The 15,733-nt window shown below is 53.2% G+C and overlaps 2 protein-coding genes across 2 annotated transcripts in view; both read left to right on the forward strand.

Moving 5' to 3' along the window:
- The window catches only part of HOXA9 (homeobox A9), a 20,147-nt gene that overhangs the window by 3,256 nt on the left and 1,158 nt on the right, over window positions 1–15,733 (forward strand). The window contains exon 2 of the mRNA XM_069088660.1: window positions 14,129–14,722. Within this exon, the coding sequence (XP_068944761.1) occupies window positions 14,173–14,722 (550 nt within the window). The 5' untranslated portion in view covers window positions 14,129–14,172. The remainder of the gene's footprint in view (window positions 1–14,128; window positions 14,723–15,733) is intronic.
- On the forward strand, window positions 3,218–8,507 carry HOXA10 (homeobox A10). The gene is made up of 2 exons (XM_069088659.1): window positions 3,218–4,725; window positions 6,334–8,507. The coding sequence occupies exons 1-2, from the start codon at window positions 3,693–3,695 to the stop codon at window positions 6,606–6,608; spliced, it is 1,308 nt and encodes a 435-aa protein (XP_068944760.1). The 5' UTR covers window positions 3,218–3,692; the 3' UTR covers window positions 6,609–8,507.

Raw genomic sequence — 15,733 nt, forward strand, 5'->3', positions numbered from 1 at the left:
ACACACACACACACACACACACACACACACACACACACACACACACAGATTCTCAGTATTTACTACTCAGCTTTAAAAAAAAAAAAAGAAGCAGATTTGCTCTGAGAGTCAGTGAATTTAGGTTTACCCAAAGATTATCGAGCTGAGGGGAGCCTCAGCGCCTTCAGTTGATGCATTTAACAGCCTCGCACTGCAAGGATGAGGAGGGAGGTCTGCTGCCCTCGTACTTGCCCATGTTCCTTGCCCACTTCAGTCGCACTGAATAGGCTGTTCTCCCTAGCCTTGAGGGGCCAGGATTATTTGCCCCTGGGGAAGAGTGGGGCTCACACAGGTCCTACATAGTCACTTCTTTGGCCCCGTGGGTCTTTTTTGATTTTCACATTCATTTCACCATGGCCCAGCGTGGCCAGGCGTGGGCTGGTCCCAGCAGCAGTCAGCAAGTAGGATCTGGCAGGGCAAGGATGTACCACCTGGACAGGGAGCCGACTCACCAGGTTCTGGGAGTGCGGGTAGGGGCACCCCCTAAAACCCGCAAGAAACGTATGTGAAGGCTTTACCTCAGCAGCCTAGAGTGAGCCAGGCTACCGTTTGCCTTGGCCTTGTAAGCTATCGAGGAAAGCCGCAGGACAGCTAGCAGGCGGCGTCGGGTTCATGATCTGCCTCTCCAGACGCCAGGAAACTGACCCTCAGTGGTCCAGTCCTAGCCCTAGCTCCTGCCTTAGCCCCTGCCCCAGGCGGGAAGGCCCCAGCCCGCCGGAACTTTTTCTTTGCCTCTTCCTCCCTGCCCTCCTTTTTCTTCTCCTTGAACCCTTTCCTGGGTCCAGCTGCAGCATCCACCACCTGGCAGATGAAGTGTAGCGGCTGAAACTCGGAGTCGGGCAAACAGGGGGTGCGCCGCTATCTGAGGCAGGGCCAGACCTTAGGTTTCTGTACTTCTCTAGTAGACAGGAGCGGAGAAGCAAGGGCCTGGCCGGGCAGCCATATCCCTATCCCACTTCTCCGGCCAGCTCAGGAGCTGCGGCCGATGAGGGCTTCTCTCGCCTCTGGCCTTGGCCGCTCTGAGGGCCTTCCTGCCAGAGACGTGCTGCATGTCCGCAAAAAGACTTGTGTGAGGCCGGGGCTCAGGCCTTCCTTTGGCCGCAGCCGGGCAAGTCGAACACAGCCGGGATCGACCTGCCCCAGGGAGCCCAGCTTTATACCTGCTGTGGGCTGAGAAAGGATCTGGAGCGTGGGCCGAGAGCTCGAGTTTCATTGCACTGAGAGCGTTCTGGCGCATGAGGAACCTTGTAGGTCAGCCAGCAAATGGGGGGGGGGGGGCGTTGAGCCGGCGGGAGGTATGGGCTGGAGGGGGGAATTTTCTGGGATCACTGAGCAAGGAGTTGAGGGTGGTGGGAAAGAGACGGAGACTCAGGAAAGAGAGAGGACAAGAAGCAAGGAGGTCAGTGAAGGCACAGAACCAATGCCGGATGCCTGGGCCTGGTCCTCTGTTATAAAGACAGCCACTTCCTGGGGTCCATTTGATCACACCCGGAGAACGTCGCTTTTCCATAAACCTTTTATGGGCCTGGGGAAAGTTGTGACAGCCTCTCCCATACTCTGGCGTTTACAGTTGGCAAAGAGGGACCCTCCAAGATGAGGAGGGAGAGGGAGGAGGCTGAGAGACGGCTCCTCCTATGGAAAGTCATCCCAGCTGCCCTGCTGCCTGACCGGCCCACTCCCCAATAACTTGTGCTGGAGCCTGTCACAACCTGGGAAGGAATTTCCTCTACTGAGATCCACGTTAAAATATCCAAACGTCTGATAAATCGATGCAGTTTGGAGGGGAGGGAGTCCAGGGGGAGGGAGGAGATGAAGGAGGATAGAGGGAAGGAGGAAATCGAGAAGCAGGAAGGTGGGGGGGAGGCTAGCAGTGACACTGATTCTTGTCAGATCCTCCGGGATTGTGTGAACGCCAAGGCTAAAGGCAGGGAAAGGGGACTGCGTTGAGAGTCTGGGCTTCAGTATTTCCTCCCTCCTCTTGATCCCCCCTTCTCCTTCGTCCCTTCCCCACGTCCCTTACACTCTCTTTGCTCCCACTGCAGCGTTCTGATGGTGGGGAAGATGCAGCCTTTGGATAGAAACGTGGGGGGACCGGGGAGAAAGGAGTAGAATTTGAATTTGGTTTTGTTTGGGAAAATTGATTTTCTATATAGGTGAGTCTCGGTTCTAGGAGGCTTCCCAATGAGCTGAGAACTCTGAGATTTGTTAGGAAAGAGAATCACACCACGCTACCTTCGTGAGCACGATAGCATTCGTCCTGGCTGCCTAGCCTCCCTCTGCCCACTCTGCTCGAAACCCGAAAAGGGGGGAAAAAGAGAAGCCGCCAGTCTGCCTATCCAGTGCCAAAGCAGGGCAGACGCTGGGCCCTGGCCTTTCTTTCCAGGCTCTCTGTCCCAGACCCAGGTATTCAATGCTGCCTTCTGTAGTATTTCGAGGTAGACCTTTTAAAAAGACTCCAATCCCAGAATGTCAGAGTTAGAAGGGCGAGAGATCAGAGACATCGTTTGCATACACTATCCTAAACAGATTCTGGAAAAATAATAACAACAAAAATAGTAAATAGATTGGGGGTGGGGGGGAAACAGCCAAATACGAAGCAGAGCAGCCGCTAAGGTTAGGAAACAGACCGAGTGCGGCGTAGACCCAGACTCTGTGGTTGCATCCGAGAGGAGGGAGAGAGTCTCAACGCCTTCCTCATTTACAAGAGAAATCCAAACGAGGGGAGGAGAGCTACAGGGGCAAGGAGCCCGCCAGATAGCCCTGTGTGCGGGAGAGGTGTACTTGTTCTCTGGGAGGCTGGGCCTCCCGGTTTCTTTCTCTTTTCTTCCCTTCCTTCGTTAGTTTTCCGGCTCGTTGTCTTGGCCAGAGGCGCCTTGTCTCACTCTTCTGCGGAGCCCCGCCCGAGCTGCCTGGGTTCTCAGTTGAAGCTGAGAGCCTGCCTTGGACCAGAACTGACACTTGGGTCCCAGTCTTGCCTTATGCTCTGGGGACAACTAATTCTTCAAGAATTTAACACCAAATCCCGGCCAAGATTTCTCTTGCCCCCTAAGCTGGGCAGAGAGAAATAGCAGGGCTAGAAATACTGAGAGGCCACTGACCTGCCCGCCACCCCCCGCCCCAAACCAAAATTTGAAAAAGGGAGGGAGAGGAAGAGACATGAGTATGTAGTTTTATTTAAGTCAGCTCACATACGTCAGTTATTCGGAGAGTCTTTTGGAACAAGCCAAGGGCAGACTCGGGCTCCCGGATAGCGTTAGGTCGGAGGCGTCATAAACACCCCACTTGTTTACTATCTGGTATCAGGGCCCAGGAGCGCTACAGAGATGAGCTTAGTTTTCCCCCTCCCGCCATGAAAATGGGGTGCATGACTTGGGGAAGATGGGATCCGATGGCTAGTCCAAAATCCAGGTCGAGATCGTGCCCCCAGAGTCCTGAGCCCCAGCCCTAGGTGTTGGGGCGTGTGCTCCGGGCCCATCAATATACATTACATATTTATATAAATTCTCAATTCAGAGGTCGACCTGAGACCAGCACAGCGCCTACGAAACCAAACTGGGAGGGGTCGCTGGGAAACCCTGGCTCTTCATTGGCTGCGGGAGCTCGCCGAGGTGCGGGGGGATCTCTAACCCTATTCAGCATGTTTTGTACAAGAAATGTCAGCCAGAAAGGGCTATCTGCTCCCTTCGCCAAATTATCCCACAGCAATGTCATGCTCCGAGAGCCCGGCCGCGAACTCTTTTTTGGTGGATTCGCTGATCAGCTCGGGCAGAGGGGAAGGAGGTGGAGGTGTCGGCGGTGGCGGCGGCGGCGGAGGAGGAGGAGGAGGAGGCGGCTATTACCCTCACTACCTGCCACAAGCGTCCGAGTTGTCCTACGGTCTGCAAAGCTGCGGGCTTTTTCCGATCCTGAGCAAACGCAATGAAGGAGGAGGATCGCCGGGGGGCATGGTGCCCTCGTCACACCCTTACATGTCAGGCATGGAGGTCTGGCTAGACGGTCCCAGGTCGTGCCGGATGGAGCAGCCGGATGGGCCACCTCCCCCGAATCACCAGCCGCAGCCCCAGCAACCGCAGCCGCAGCAGAACCAGCAGCAACAGCCCCAGAACCAGCAACAGCCCCAGAATCATCACCACCACCAGCAGCAGCCCCAGCAGCAACCGCAGCAGCAAGCGACCTCTTGCTCCTTCGCTCAGAACATCAAAGAGGAAAACTCTTATTGTCTCTACGATTCCGACAAATGCCCCAAAAGTTCAACGGCTCCAGAGCTAGCTTCCTTCCCCCCGCGAGGCCCTCCCGAGGTCTGCGCCCTCAACAGCGGCGGCGGGGGTGGGGGCGGTGGCGTGCCGGTCCCGGGCTATTTCCGCCTGTCTCAAGCTTATGGCACCGGCAGCTCCAAGAGCTATAATGCGGCGGCGGCGGCGGCCGCAGCGGCATCGGGGGCGCAGCTGGGCCCCTCCGCGTTCCCCCAGCAGCCCCAAGTTCGCTTCGACTCTCCGCCCGCTCTCGCTTCGGTCTCGGCTGAGACAGGCAGGAAGGAGACCTCCCTTGAGTCTCCTTCGCCCACGGCCTTAGCTTGTGGATCCCAGGCTGCGGAGGAAGAGACACAGGCGTCGTCTTCCGCCGCCGAGGAACTGTCCCCCGCTCCCTCGGAGAGCAGCAAGCCCTCTCCCGAGAAAGATCCCATAGGTAAGTGTGCTTAAGCCACGGACCTGCCGAGAGGGAGCGGGAACGAAAGAGAAAGCCAGCTACAGGACCAAGAAAGAATGAGGAGAGAAGGGAACCAAAGAAAGGAACAGAAAGGAAGGAAGGAAGGGGAAGAAAAAGAGAGAAGGGGGAATAGAAAGTCAGAGGTAGAGAGCCCCCGAAATAGCAGAGAGCCGGCAAGGAACCCCGAGGAGAGAAGAGGGAACCCAGCAGCCGGCAGACTCAGTCTGGCACGCAGCTCCACTCCAACTGACCTTGTGAACTTGGTTTAGTTTAGTTTCTTTTTTTTTTTTTTTTTAATATTTGGGCGTGGGGACGCAGTAAAAATTAATGTCCGGCTTAGAGCTCTGCCGACACCCTGCTTCTGCTCTCTAGCCCCAGGCTCGTTCTCCAGGCTGGCTAGGGTTGGAGGTGATCAGGTCCAGGAGGCCAGGAAGCAACCTCTCTCGGCCACCTCCTCCTTACCGTTGTCAAATCCCTAGGCCACTTGCCCCAGTCCACCCTTCCAGCCCCGCCAGTGAGGAGAAGGTGGTTCGCAGATAACAAGGCTGTTTGTAAAGCTTCCAAAATAATCAGCCGCCGGCGCCAATAAATAAGCCCTATTAACGGGCGAAGTTGTAGTTTACGATCGCAAATGTCTTTTGCAAAGTCACAGTCGCTATGAGATCCTCCTTCCAAGTAGCCCTTGCAGGGAATCTCTTCTGACGCCCCCAGTCCACTCCAGCCTACCCTAGCCCTAGAGCTTGGAGTCAGCATTGTAGGGCTCCCCCGCCTTTTTTTTTACCTTGGAATTCCCCAAGTTCCTATATTCTTGGCTGGGGATTGAGGATGACACCCAATCGATTGTTTTTCCTCTTTCCTTTTGGCACAAATTCAACCGTCTCCCACCATCCCCACGCCCACCCTCAGTCCAGTAGAGACCGGTTGGGGCTGCAGCCAAGGTCCCCTCCCCCAAGCCTTTCCTCTGCTGACCCTGGGGCAATAATGGGACTCCCTGCCCCCAAGCTCAGGGGGGCAGAGGAAATGCTTGTCTGCGAAGGGGAAGGAAAGGCAAAGAAAGGCGTTAAGTTCAAGATATACGGCCGCCCTTCTCCCGGTGCCCAGCATTCGCTTCCAAGCTCTCCCCTGCGCCCTCCCCGCTACTTCCCTTTGTGTGAAAACAGGTGTTTGGAAAACCAATTAAAACGCAATTTGGGGGATGTGGGGTGTTCTTAAGGGGGAAGAGAGAACCAGGAGGCCTTTAGAAAATGTCTTTTAATGAAGTCGCCCCCCTCCTTGGCATGACCAAAGGGGAGATTTGAACCCCTTTCTCTCTTTAGCTTTCAGCCCTCCCCCCTCCCTTTCCACAGTCTGGGGTCCATTAGGAAGGATGTGCGGGAAAGGACTTTTAACGACGTTCTGGGCCAAAGCAGCCCGAGGGCTCCCCGGGAGCCTGAGTCAGAGCCGGCGCCTTCTGCCAGCCAGGGTCCTCGATGTGCTGTGCTCTAATGAGGGCCTCGCCGTAACTTGCCTTCCTCCTTCTCTCTTGTTCCCTTCTCTGCCTTCCCCTCCCCTTCTTTTCCTTCCCCGCTTTCTCTTCTTCGACCCCAGGCAACGCCAAAGGTGAGAACGCAGCTAACTGGCTCACTGCGAAGAGCGGCCGGAAGAAGCGATGCCCCTACACCAAGCACCAGACTTTGGAGCTGGAGAAGGAATTTCTTTTCAACATGTACCTAACTCGAGAGCGGCGCCTAGAGATCAGCCGCAGCGTCCATCTCACAGACAGACAGGTTAAGATCTGGTTTCAGAACCGACGGATGAAACTGAAGAAAATGAACCGAGAGAACAGAATCCGGGAGCTCACAGCCAACTTTAACTTTTCTTGATGAACCTCCAAACCACCACCACGTTTTGACGGTGAAAAGAGCCAGTAACCCTTCTTCCTAGGCGCTAGAGATTCGCACCTGTATCACCCTGGAGTCATGAGTTCCCCCCCCCCCCCATCCCCACCACTTTTTCCATTCTCCATCTATCCATAGCAGCTTTGCAAGGCGGGATTGGGTGGGGATCGTTTGGTTTGTTTGTCTTGTTTTCTGGGGGTGAATGGGGAGGGGGAGCCATGCCTCCAGAGCAAACAAACAAACACAGAGAACGGGCAGACACGTCAAGCGACGTCTTGGGCTGATCTTGCTCGCTTCTCTCGGTCCCCACTCCTTCCACGAGCCAAGTGTCATCTCTCGGAGGGCCGCGCGTGTCTAGCAGGCTCCGAGTCCAGGCGACCCTGGCGACAAGAGTGTACTCATTATAAGCCCTAAAGTGTCTAAGGGGAGGCGAGGGGTGAGTAGTCGAGGCCTTCCATTTTGACTGCGTTCAGGTCAGAGTTGGTGTGGTGTAGTGTGTGTGTGTGTGTGTGTGTGTGTGTGTGTGTGTGTGTGTGTGTGTGTGTGTGAAAGAGAGACAGACAGACAGACAGACAGAGAGACTGTTTCTTTGCCTTGCCGTTCCTAGTTTCTTTCCTTCCCAAGGGAAGGCCTTCACCACCGAGAACACACAGGGTGAAAACAAGGACATGATGTTGTATTGGGGGAAAGAGGAGGGAAAGATGGAGAGAGGGAAAAAGAAGGAGAGAAAGAGTGCGTTTCCTTCTCGGTTTTCTCTGTAAACTATCACAGCTTTAAAATTTGAGCAGGAAAGGGAGAAGGTCTTGTGCTGCTCCGGCATTAAATGTTCACACTTACCTCTGACTCCCGCTATCTTCCCTGTTGTAGATAGAGACCTAATGTAGTTTTGCTTATTATATTATGTGGAATAAGTGGATTTTTGTCTCTAAGTGATGTTACCACTGGTAGCCCATGACAAGCACACACAATTCTCCCTGCCTTATGAGGATGCGGGAGTAAATTTCGCTTTTATTTTGCTCACTGAAATTCATGGGACCCTTCAGAGGACTCTAGCAGACGGGGTAGAAGAGAGAAAGGGAGACGTTCGGATTTCCTTTATACTGTGAAGTTACATGCATAAAAGGGTCAAACCTGTAGGTGCAGAAACAAAGAGAAGTCTAAGTACAAATCTGTATAAATGTCTATTATTAAAGAATTGCCAATACTGTTTTAAGCAAATGCATTCTATCGTTATTATAAATGTTAGTCCTAGCTCTATTTACTTCTTACCTTAAATCAGAATAAATTAATATTGTAATGCTGCTGTGCGTGGAAAAAAAGAACAATGTTTATGTTCTTATATAGAAGAATAAAAGTCGTGGAATGAAGCCTTTTAATTTTACCTCTTTTGTGACTGTTTATCTTCACCACCCACTTTATCTCGTCCCCAACTTTTACAACAGGAATAGTGCCTGGGCTCCCTGCAATTACTCGAGGCATCCATTTAAATATTACCTAGACAGTCGTAATTTGTCTCGGCCGTAGAGCAATGCAGCTCTAAGGTTTGTGGGCTTTTGTTCCTTTTTTTATGACTTGCTAGTATATCTGGATTGTTGCTGACTTGGACGAGCGAGTGGTTTCAGTCGAGTGAGGAGCTGCATAGACAGAGGAAGCCACAGAGTATTTCTGGAGGGTAGAGAATGGATCAGAGATCGATTTTTTTTTTTGGTTTGGTTTTGTTTTGCGGCCGACACCCAGTCTCAATGAATCGAGGTCTCTTCCTAGGCAGGAAGCAGGCCATAGGTGCCACCCACAAACCTCGGATGCCCCGGGAGCTGCTGGGAAGGTGAGCCCCTACAAGGGAGATGGCGGATGGCTAGAGACAGTGGTGCCCCAAGCCCAACTGACCCCTCCCCACAAGCTTTCCTCAACTGCGGTTGTCCTCCTCCCCCATCCCAGCCCCACCCCCACCCCAGGCCTTCTGTCTACCTTGTTGCTCCTGCCTGGTGAGGCAAGGAGGCTTTTGCCCTGGCCGGTTAAGGGGGGGGGGGGGGGGGGGGGGGACAGCACCGAGAGGGCTCTGGGGGAGTGTTTGAAGAGAAGAGGAAGAGGAGGGGGAGAAGGAAGTGAGGGACAGCCCCGGCAGGCTTGGCTAGTCCAAGCCGCTGGGCCAACTCTCTTCCAGGACAGACTTTGAACCCGATGCTCAGCTCAGTCCTTTAGGGCTTTATGGTAGGCCCATTAACGCCCTCCCCTTTTCTACACGATTCGCCCTACTTCACGGTTTGGCAAACTCTATCTCACACACACACACACAATTTTCTCTCCTCTTTTTTTCTCTCGATCTCTCTCCCTCTCCTTCCTTTCCCTCCTCCCTCCCTCTCCCTTTATCCCTCTCTCCCTCCCTTCTCTCCGTCTTTTCCTTTCCTTTCCCCATTTTAAGCAGTCATAAGACTGCAGCGGTGGCGGTGGCGGTGGCTGTGGCAGCGGCCCCAGGCAGGTTGGAGCGGCGGCGCCTTGGTCTGGGGTTTGACCTGATTTTGTTTCTCTCTCTATAGCGGGATCCCTACATAAGGAGCCGGGCCTTGGGGGAGCAGCAGAACTGGTCTGTGATTTAGGTAGTTTCCTGTTGTTGGGGCTCCACCTTTCTCTCGACAGCACGATACTGCCTTCATTACTTCAGTTGAATTCGTCACCAGGTATAGAGAGCCGTTGGGCAGGGGGCCGAAGACAGGGGCCGTGGACGGACCTCTAACTAGGCGTCACGTCCAAATGCCACTACTGGACTCCGGAGCACAGTACCTCGCCGCCGACTGCCCTTCCCGGATCCAGGGCGTGCGCGGACCAAGGAGTACCCAGTTCTCCTCTTCTTCCTAACTCTTCCCATCCCTTGCTCCTCCCTCTCCCCAGAATCTGGGGGCAGGTATGGTCAGGTTAGCTCTCTCCGTAGCGGCGGGGGCGTGGTAGGAATTTCTCGGCTAGGGGCCATTCAAGGTCAGGTGCGGTTTGTTGAGGAATGGGGGCATCGGGTGCTTGGACCCGCGTTTCAGCTGCCTTTGATTTGAGCATAAAAGCCCAAGGTCTCCTGTTCCTGGGGAGAGAATTAGAGGAAACCTAGACATCTGAATGAGACCTCCTTCCTCTCCCTCACCTTCCCTAAGACCTCTGGTCCAGACTTGTCTAGGAAGGGACAAGGCGGAAGGAAGTCGGTTCTCTCTCTCTCTCTCTCTCTCTCTCTCTCTCTCTCTCTCTCTCTCTATCTCTCTCTCTCTCTCTCTCTCTCTCTCTCTCTCTCTCTCTCTCTCTCTCTCTCTCTCTCTCTCTCTCATTTTCTTATTCTCTCTTCCCTGTATTTCCCCCTTTCATTTTGGCCTTTGGGACTCAGGCCTGGTTTGTGGGCTGAGGATTCGCTTTAGTCCCCCTGTTCAGGTGCTGCGGTTAGGTTTGGGGGAAAGTCTAAAGAAACTGAGGTCTCCACTGCCTGACTCGGTAAGGAATGGGGTCCCGAGGAGAGGAGAAAATCGAGGCAGATACTCCATTTTGGTTTGGAAATGTTTGCAAGGCCTCGGTTACGATCACGATTAGGCAGAGGCCAGGCGCCTGCATTCCTTTGAGGCGGACTGAGCAACAGCGACCTCGCTGGGTCTGTCGCGGGGAGCCCCACACGCCAGGCTTTGTTACTTAGACACCAAACAAGAACCAGGAACCCGGGAGAGATGGGGGCTGGTGGGAAGACAGGGGGAACCCGAGTGGTTCTGCAGGCTGAGCTTGTAGATACGGGGGCACGCCGTTCCCTCGCTCCGTGCCAGGGGCTGAGGATGACTGAGTTGGCAAGGGCAAGAAAGCTCTGCTGGGAGAAGTCTCCGAGAAACCCGGGAAAAGGCAAGCCGGGAGATGGCTTCTACGGCTGACTTTAAGGCAGAGTTTTGCCACGGTCCTTCTTCTGGCTAAGTTAGGAGAGTGTGTGTATGTGGAGAAAATGCTAGTCGCTGGGGGAACGCAGTTCCAGGTCTTTGGAATAAATATTTATATGTCTACCACCTTAAACGCATGTCGTTGCCCAGTGAATTTTGTTTAAGAGTCAGGAACATGGAAAGAGAATGGGGAGCTTCGGAAAGGCCAATTCCCAGATTCAGCAAGTTTAAAATAATCCAGGGCGGTAGTGGAGTGAACCCACGAAATTCCAGGAAAGACAACTCAAAGTTGAACGCCTGTCCCCAGGTGAAGTCTATTTGGAGACAGGGGTCACTTTCCCCTCCAGCGGGGTTTGCAGCAACAACAGAAAGGCCCTTTGCGTCCCACGAGGTGCCGAAATCCGGCCAAAATAGCCACTCTTCCTCCTAGCCTTTTGGGCCAACCTGGTGCCCCCCCTTTTTATAATTTTTCTTTAATGAGGGAACACGAGATCGCCGTCCTTTTCCAACCTGCCGCCTCTCAATTCGCTCTGAAGACCACTTCTAGTGTTGGATTAACCTCTGGTGCTCGTGGTCTATGGAGGGTCGTTAGAGAGCCTGGCTCTGTGGCAGCTTCTACAATTCAATTCATTTACTATGCAATACCCTTAAAAAAAGAATTATATGTGGGGAGGAGAGCAGTTCTTAATTACACTAGCTTATTAGGCTGGTAGCTAGAGTGTTTTTCTCTGAAACAAACAAAAACCCCACCATTGCTTTCACATTAAAATAAAAACCTAGGCCAGCTCATTGACCTCTCCTCCAAATATGGATTGGAAGTTTTCTTTTTTAGCCCCTTTCAAGCTTCAGTTCGCCGGATATCAATTATTCAGCTATGGCTCAGGTTAGGAATAATTAGGCAGTTTGAGAGAACAATTGCTTTTCTCGGTTGCTTTTTTTCTGTTTTGGTTATTAGTGTTATTTTTATTATAAAGGTTGAATTACCTAGGTTATTATATAGGTTGAAGCTGAGAAAGGATTGTCTCGGTTCGGAAACAGTAAAGTCTATTGCTCTCAACTAATTCTGAAGTGTTTACAACGAACAAAATTGTCCTCAAGAACGATGCCAGAGGACTATTAGGGACCTCTTGTTCCTCTTTTGTTCATGAGAAGAAAATTTTTAAAAAGAAAGAGGATAAAATCAGGCTTCCCGAAGGCTAGCCCTGGACGTAAGCAAGAGGACCGACCAGGGCTAAGTTGGAGGTCATTGTGTACCTAACTTCATTCACGTCCATTCCATATTTTTTTTTAGGAAGCCAATGGGCCGGCCTCCCTCGAGCTGCTGAGTCTTGCCGGGTTCTCTGACTGCCTCAAAGAGATAAGACCCTCACAGCTTCTTATCACGCCGAATCAGCCGTGGAATTGGAAGAAAGAATAGGATCTTTCTGAGATTTCTGTTGTAGCTATTGAGAAAACTTGAACAGAAGGAAAAGGGAGCAAAAAAAAAAAAAAGAGGGGGAGAGAGGAAAGGGAGGAAAGAGCCAACAGAGATGTAAAGCTAATGAGAAACATATTTTTGCATGCGGAATATTCACACGTGAATTTAATTACTACCCAGTTGCAAGTCCTCGCGTCTTTCTATTTAGGATTGGGTTTTTCAAATTAACAGGGAGGCGGCCTGCTTTCCCCCCAAACCCCCATGGCAATGGTTGGGGGGGTGGGGGGAATAAAGAGGCCTTTCCCAAGTAAAGCAAAGGAAGAGTGGATTCAAGTCAAAAGTCCCATTCTCCCCCTCTTCAGTGCTGGACCTTTACGTTAATTCCTAACACTGGACTTGAGCTGAGGGACGGTTCACTTGTTTTACTGGGAGACTGTAACCCTCCGCTCAGTTTGGGTATCGGGTATGTGAACCCAGTAGACTAGAGGCGTTCAATAAATTAAAAAAAACAAACATTTCTTCCCCAGACCTAGGGCCTGTGACTGACTGCGTCGGGGTTCCCCCCAGACCCACACAGAGAATTCCCCTGCTTTCACACGACAATAGGCAGAGGAAGGACAGAGGGAGGAAGGGAAGGTTGATGGGCCTTTTCTGTTTCTGGGGCTGCATTTTCCAAGACTACCTCGCCTTTGGTAAATACTTTCCCCTTCCCAGGCCTGATCTGAGGGCAAGTCCCTTCCCGGGTGCTCTGCCCCTGCGGAGAGCTTGCCAGAGGAGTCCCAGCTAGGGACAGAGTCCTTTGCCTGGCCGTGGGGCCAGCTTGGGGGCTGGACGCGGAGCTCAGACTCAGACTCAGACCCAAGACTCGGCTTCGGAGCTGCCCTCTCCCAACAGCTCTGCTGAGGCTTCTCGGAGTCTGCTCGGGTGCCCGCTGGATGTTGCCGTTCGTCCCCGTGAGAGCCGTTTTCCCCCAACTTTAGACGAGCAATGTTGTCTCCACAGCACCAGAGAGAAGCAGGCGGTGGCAAATATGTGTGTGTGTGTATGTGTGTGTGTGTGTGTGTGTCTGTGTGTGTGTGTGTGTGTGTCTGTGTCTGTGTCCGTGTGTTTTTGTGTGTGTGCTCGAGCGCTCCTGTGTCCGTGCCAGTGAGGGTTGGTCTGTGATAGGGAAAAAGGCTAAGGTTGAGAGAAGAAATCTGTAGACACCCGAGTGTGGCGGCTGGAGGTGCTTTCCGGACTCGAGTGTCCTTTGCTGGGGTGCGCCCTGGGCACCACAGTCAGCTTGAGGGGGGCAGGTTGGAAGAAGGGACGTCTGCAGCCCGGGCGTCCTAAGCAGCCCCAGTACCCAACTCCAGAGAAAGCGAGGGAGATGCCGGAGGGAGGTCGGGGGCACCCCAAGAAAATTTCAGTTTTCCTTCGGATCAAGGCACTCGGGACCCCAGTGTCCGCCCCGGGGCCGGGGAGCTGGGCGTCGGGGCCGTGCGGGGAACAGTCGGGGCGGACGGCTGCTCTGCGGCGCCTTTGACTTTCGGCCGGAGGCTCTGGCCCCGGCGCAGCGCGGTTATTTACAGTGAGTTCCCAAACCAAACACAATAGTATAATTTAACCTTTCCGAGCACTCGTAAATTTTTACTACGGGGAGACACGGCGAGGCAAATGAATATGCCTTTCCTTACTGACTTCCTACCAGCCCCGTGGCTCTCGCAACAATAACTCCTTATGAAATATCATAAATATATATTTAAATACAGTACAGCGAGAATGCGATTTTGCTTTTTTATGGCTTCAATTATTGTATAATTTTATGTGGAGGTCTCGGCTCCCCAGGTTTTCGCAGGGAGCTCTGCCTCACTGATGGCGTGATTAATTGTGATATAAAATAGTCCGCTTAAAAAGGGGGTAGTCAGACCCAACCTGATCTTTTAATCTCCGTTGGCCACAATTAAAACAAACTTTATCGTAGAACTCAAATATCCCTTTGCATAAAAACATATGGCTTTGCTATAAAAATTATGACTGGAAAACACTGGCCCATTAATAGCCTGCGGAGTGATTTATACTTTATTGTTCTGCTGGCCCGGCACGTGACGCGGCCAGCCAATGGCGTGACAGGCAGCCTTCAACTTATTAGGTGACTGTACTTCTCCCTAGGACCAAGTTGTTACATGAAATCTGCAGTTTCATAATTTCCGCAGGTCCGGCGTCGGGGCGGCGGCGGCGGCGGCGGCGTCGCGTGGCCATGTCGACTTCGGGGACCCTGAGCAATTACTACGTGGACTCGTTCCTGCTCCACGAGAGCGAAGAGCTGGTGCCGTCCCGCTATGGCCCCGGCGCCCTGGCGCAGCCCGCCAGGCAGCCGGCGTTGGGGGAGCACCCGGACTTCAGCCCGTGCAGCTTCCAGTCAAAGGCGTCGGTCTTCGGCACTTCCTGGAACCCGGTGCACCCGCCGAGTGCCAACAATGTGCCCGCCGTCTACCACCCCTATGTGCACCACCAGGCGCCCGTAGCGGCGGCCCCTGACGGCAGGTACATGCGTTCCTGGCTGGAGCCCATGCCAGGCTCTCTGTCCTTCCCGGGTTTACCTTCCAGCAGGCATTACGGCATTAAACCCGAACCGCTCTCGGCCAGAAGGGGTGACTGTACCACGTTTGACACTCACACTTTGTCTCTGTCTGACTATGCTTGTGGTTCTCCTCCAGTTGATAGGGATAAGCAGCCCAGCGAAGGTGCGTTCTCGGAAAACAATGGAGACAGTGAGGCCGGCGGGGACAAACCACCCATTGATCCGAGTAAGTGTCAGAGCGGACACCCTCCTAGCCCTGCACCGCCGCTGTCACTTTGGCCACCCCCTCGATGCCCGCCTCCTGCCCGGACCTGCCCGCTGCCAGGACTGAGAGCTACTCCTGCTTGGGAAGGACCTCTTTCTTCTTGCTCTCTGTATCTCCATCCTTCCATCCCCTTTTTGCCTTTTATCCCCTCTTCTCTCCTGTTCTCTCCCCTCCTCTCCTTTCTCCTTCCCTTTTCTCTCTTTATCCCTCTCTGACTCTCTTTCTCTTCCGTTCTGTCAGTCTCTGTGTGCCTCTTTTCCCCCTTCTACCTGTCCAGACATCCCCTCATCCCTACCCCCACTAGGAGGCAGAAGTCAGGACTTGCTAGTGTAAACTGAACGGATGAAACACTCCCTTTCCTCTCCACCCCCTTCCCCAAATCCAGAACTGAGCTGGAAGGGGGAGGGAGGGTGGTGGTGCTGGAGGGCGTGGGGAGGGGGGGAGGGAGAGAGGTAGGGTGGAGTATGAAACTGGGGGGGGGGGTCACACAACTGAAACCGGGACGTTCCCACCCCCCATCCCCAACCCTTGCTTAGGGCTTTCTGGTGTGTCTCCTGGACTCTAGGGACAAAGTTACTTTGGGCCGGTTCTTCGAAAGCATGGGGATGCTAATATATTCTTTTGTGAGACGTGTATGACCATTAGCTACAACTCCAACAGCAGCAGGAGTAATAACAGTCTGAGCTGAGGGGACCCTGGGCCGGGGGAGAGAAAAGACCATGTTCGACCTAAACTCATTTCCTTCAGCTGACTGCTGTATAAACTCTCTAGAACGCAGCACACTGAATCTCAAGCGGCAGCAGCCTCAAATATCATGCTATGCAAATAAGCAATCCGGGCTTAATTCAGCCAGCTGGAGAGATGTGGTCTTGTGTGTGTAGTCTTCCAGGGAAAGCACACAGGAAGGTCAAAATGAAGAGGGGGAGGGAGGGGGAGAGAGAGACAGAGAGACAGAGAGAGAGAGAGAGAGAG

The sequence above is a fragment of the Petaurus breviceps genome, unplaced genomic scaffold, assembly GCF_028583685.1.
Source record: "Petaurus breviceps papuanus isolate PSGF00001 unplaced genomic scaffold, PetGlider_PUasm1.0 185, whole genome shotgun sequence".
Lineage (NCBI taxonomy): Eukaryota > Metazoa > Chordata > Mammalia > Diprotodontia > Petauridae > Petaurus > Petaurus breviceps.

What these genes read in the sequence shown, in the direction of transcription:
- HOXA10 (XM_069088659.1), top strand. Translation starts at nt 3,693, where the DNA reads ATGTCAGCCAGAAAGGGCTATCTGCTCCCTTCGCCAAATTATCCCACA. An exon ending in TCCCGAGAAAGATCCCATAG is followed by an intron (nt 4,726 to 6,333) that starts GTAAGTGTGCTT and finishes CTTCGACCCCAG; the next exon opens with GCAACGCCAAAGGTGAGAAC.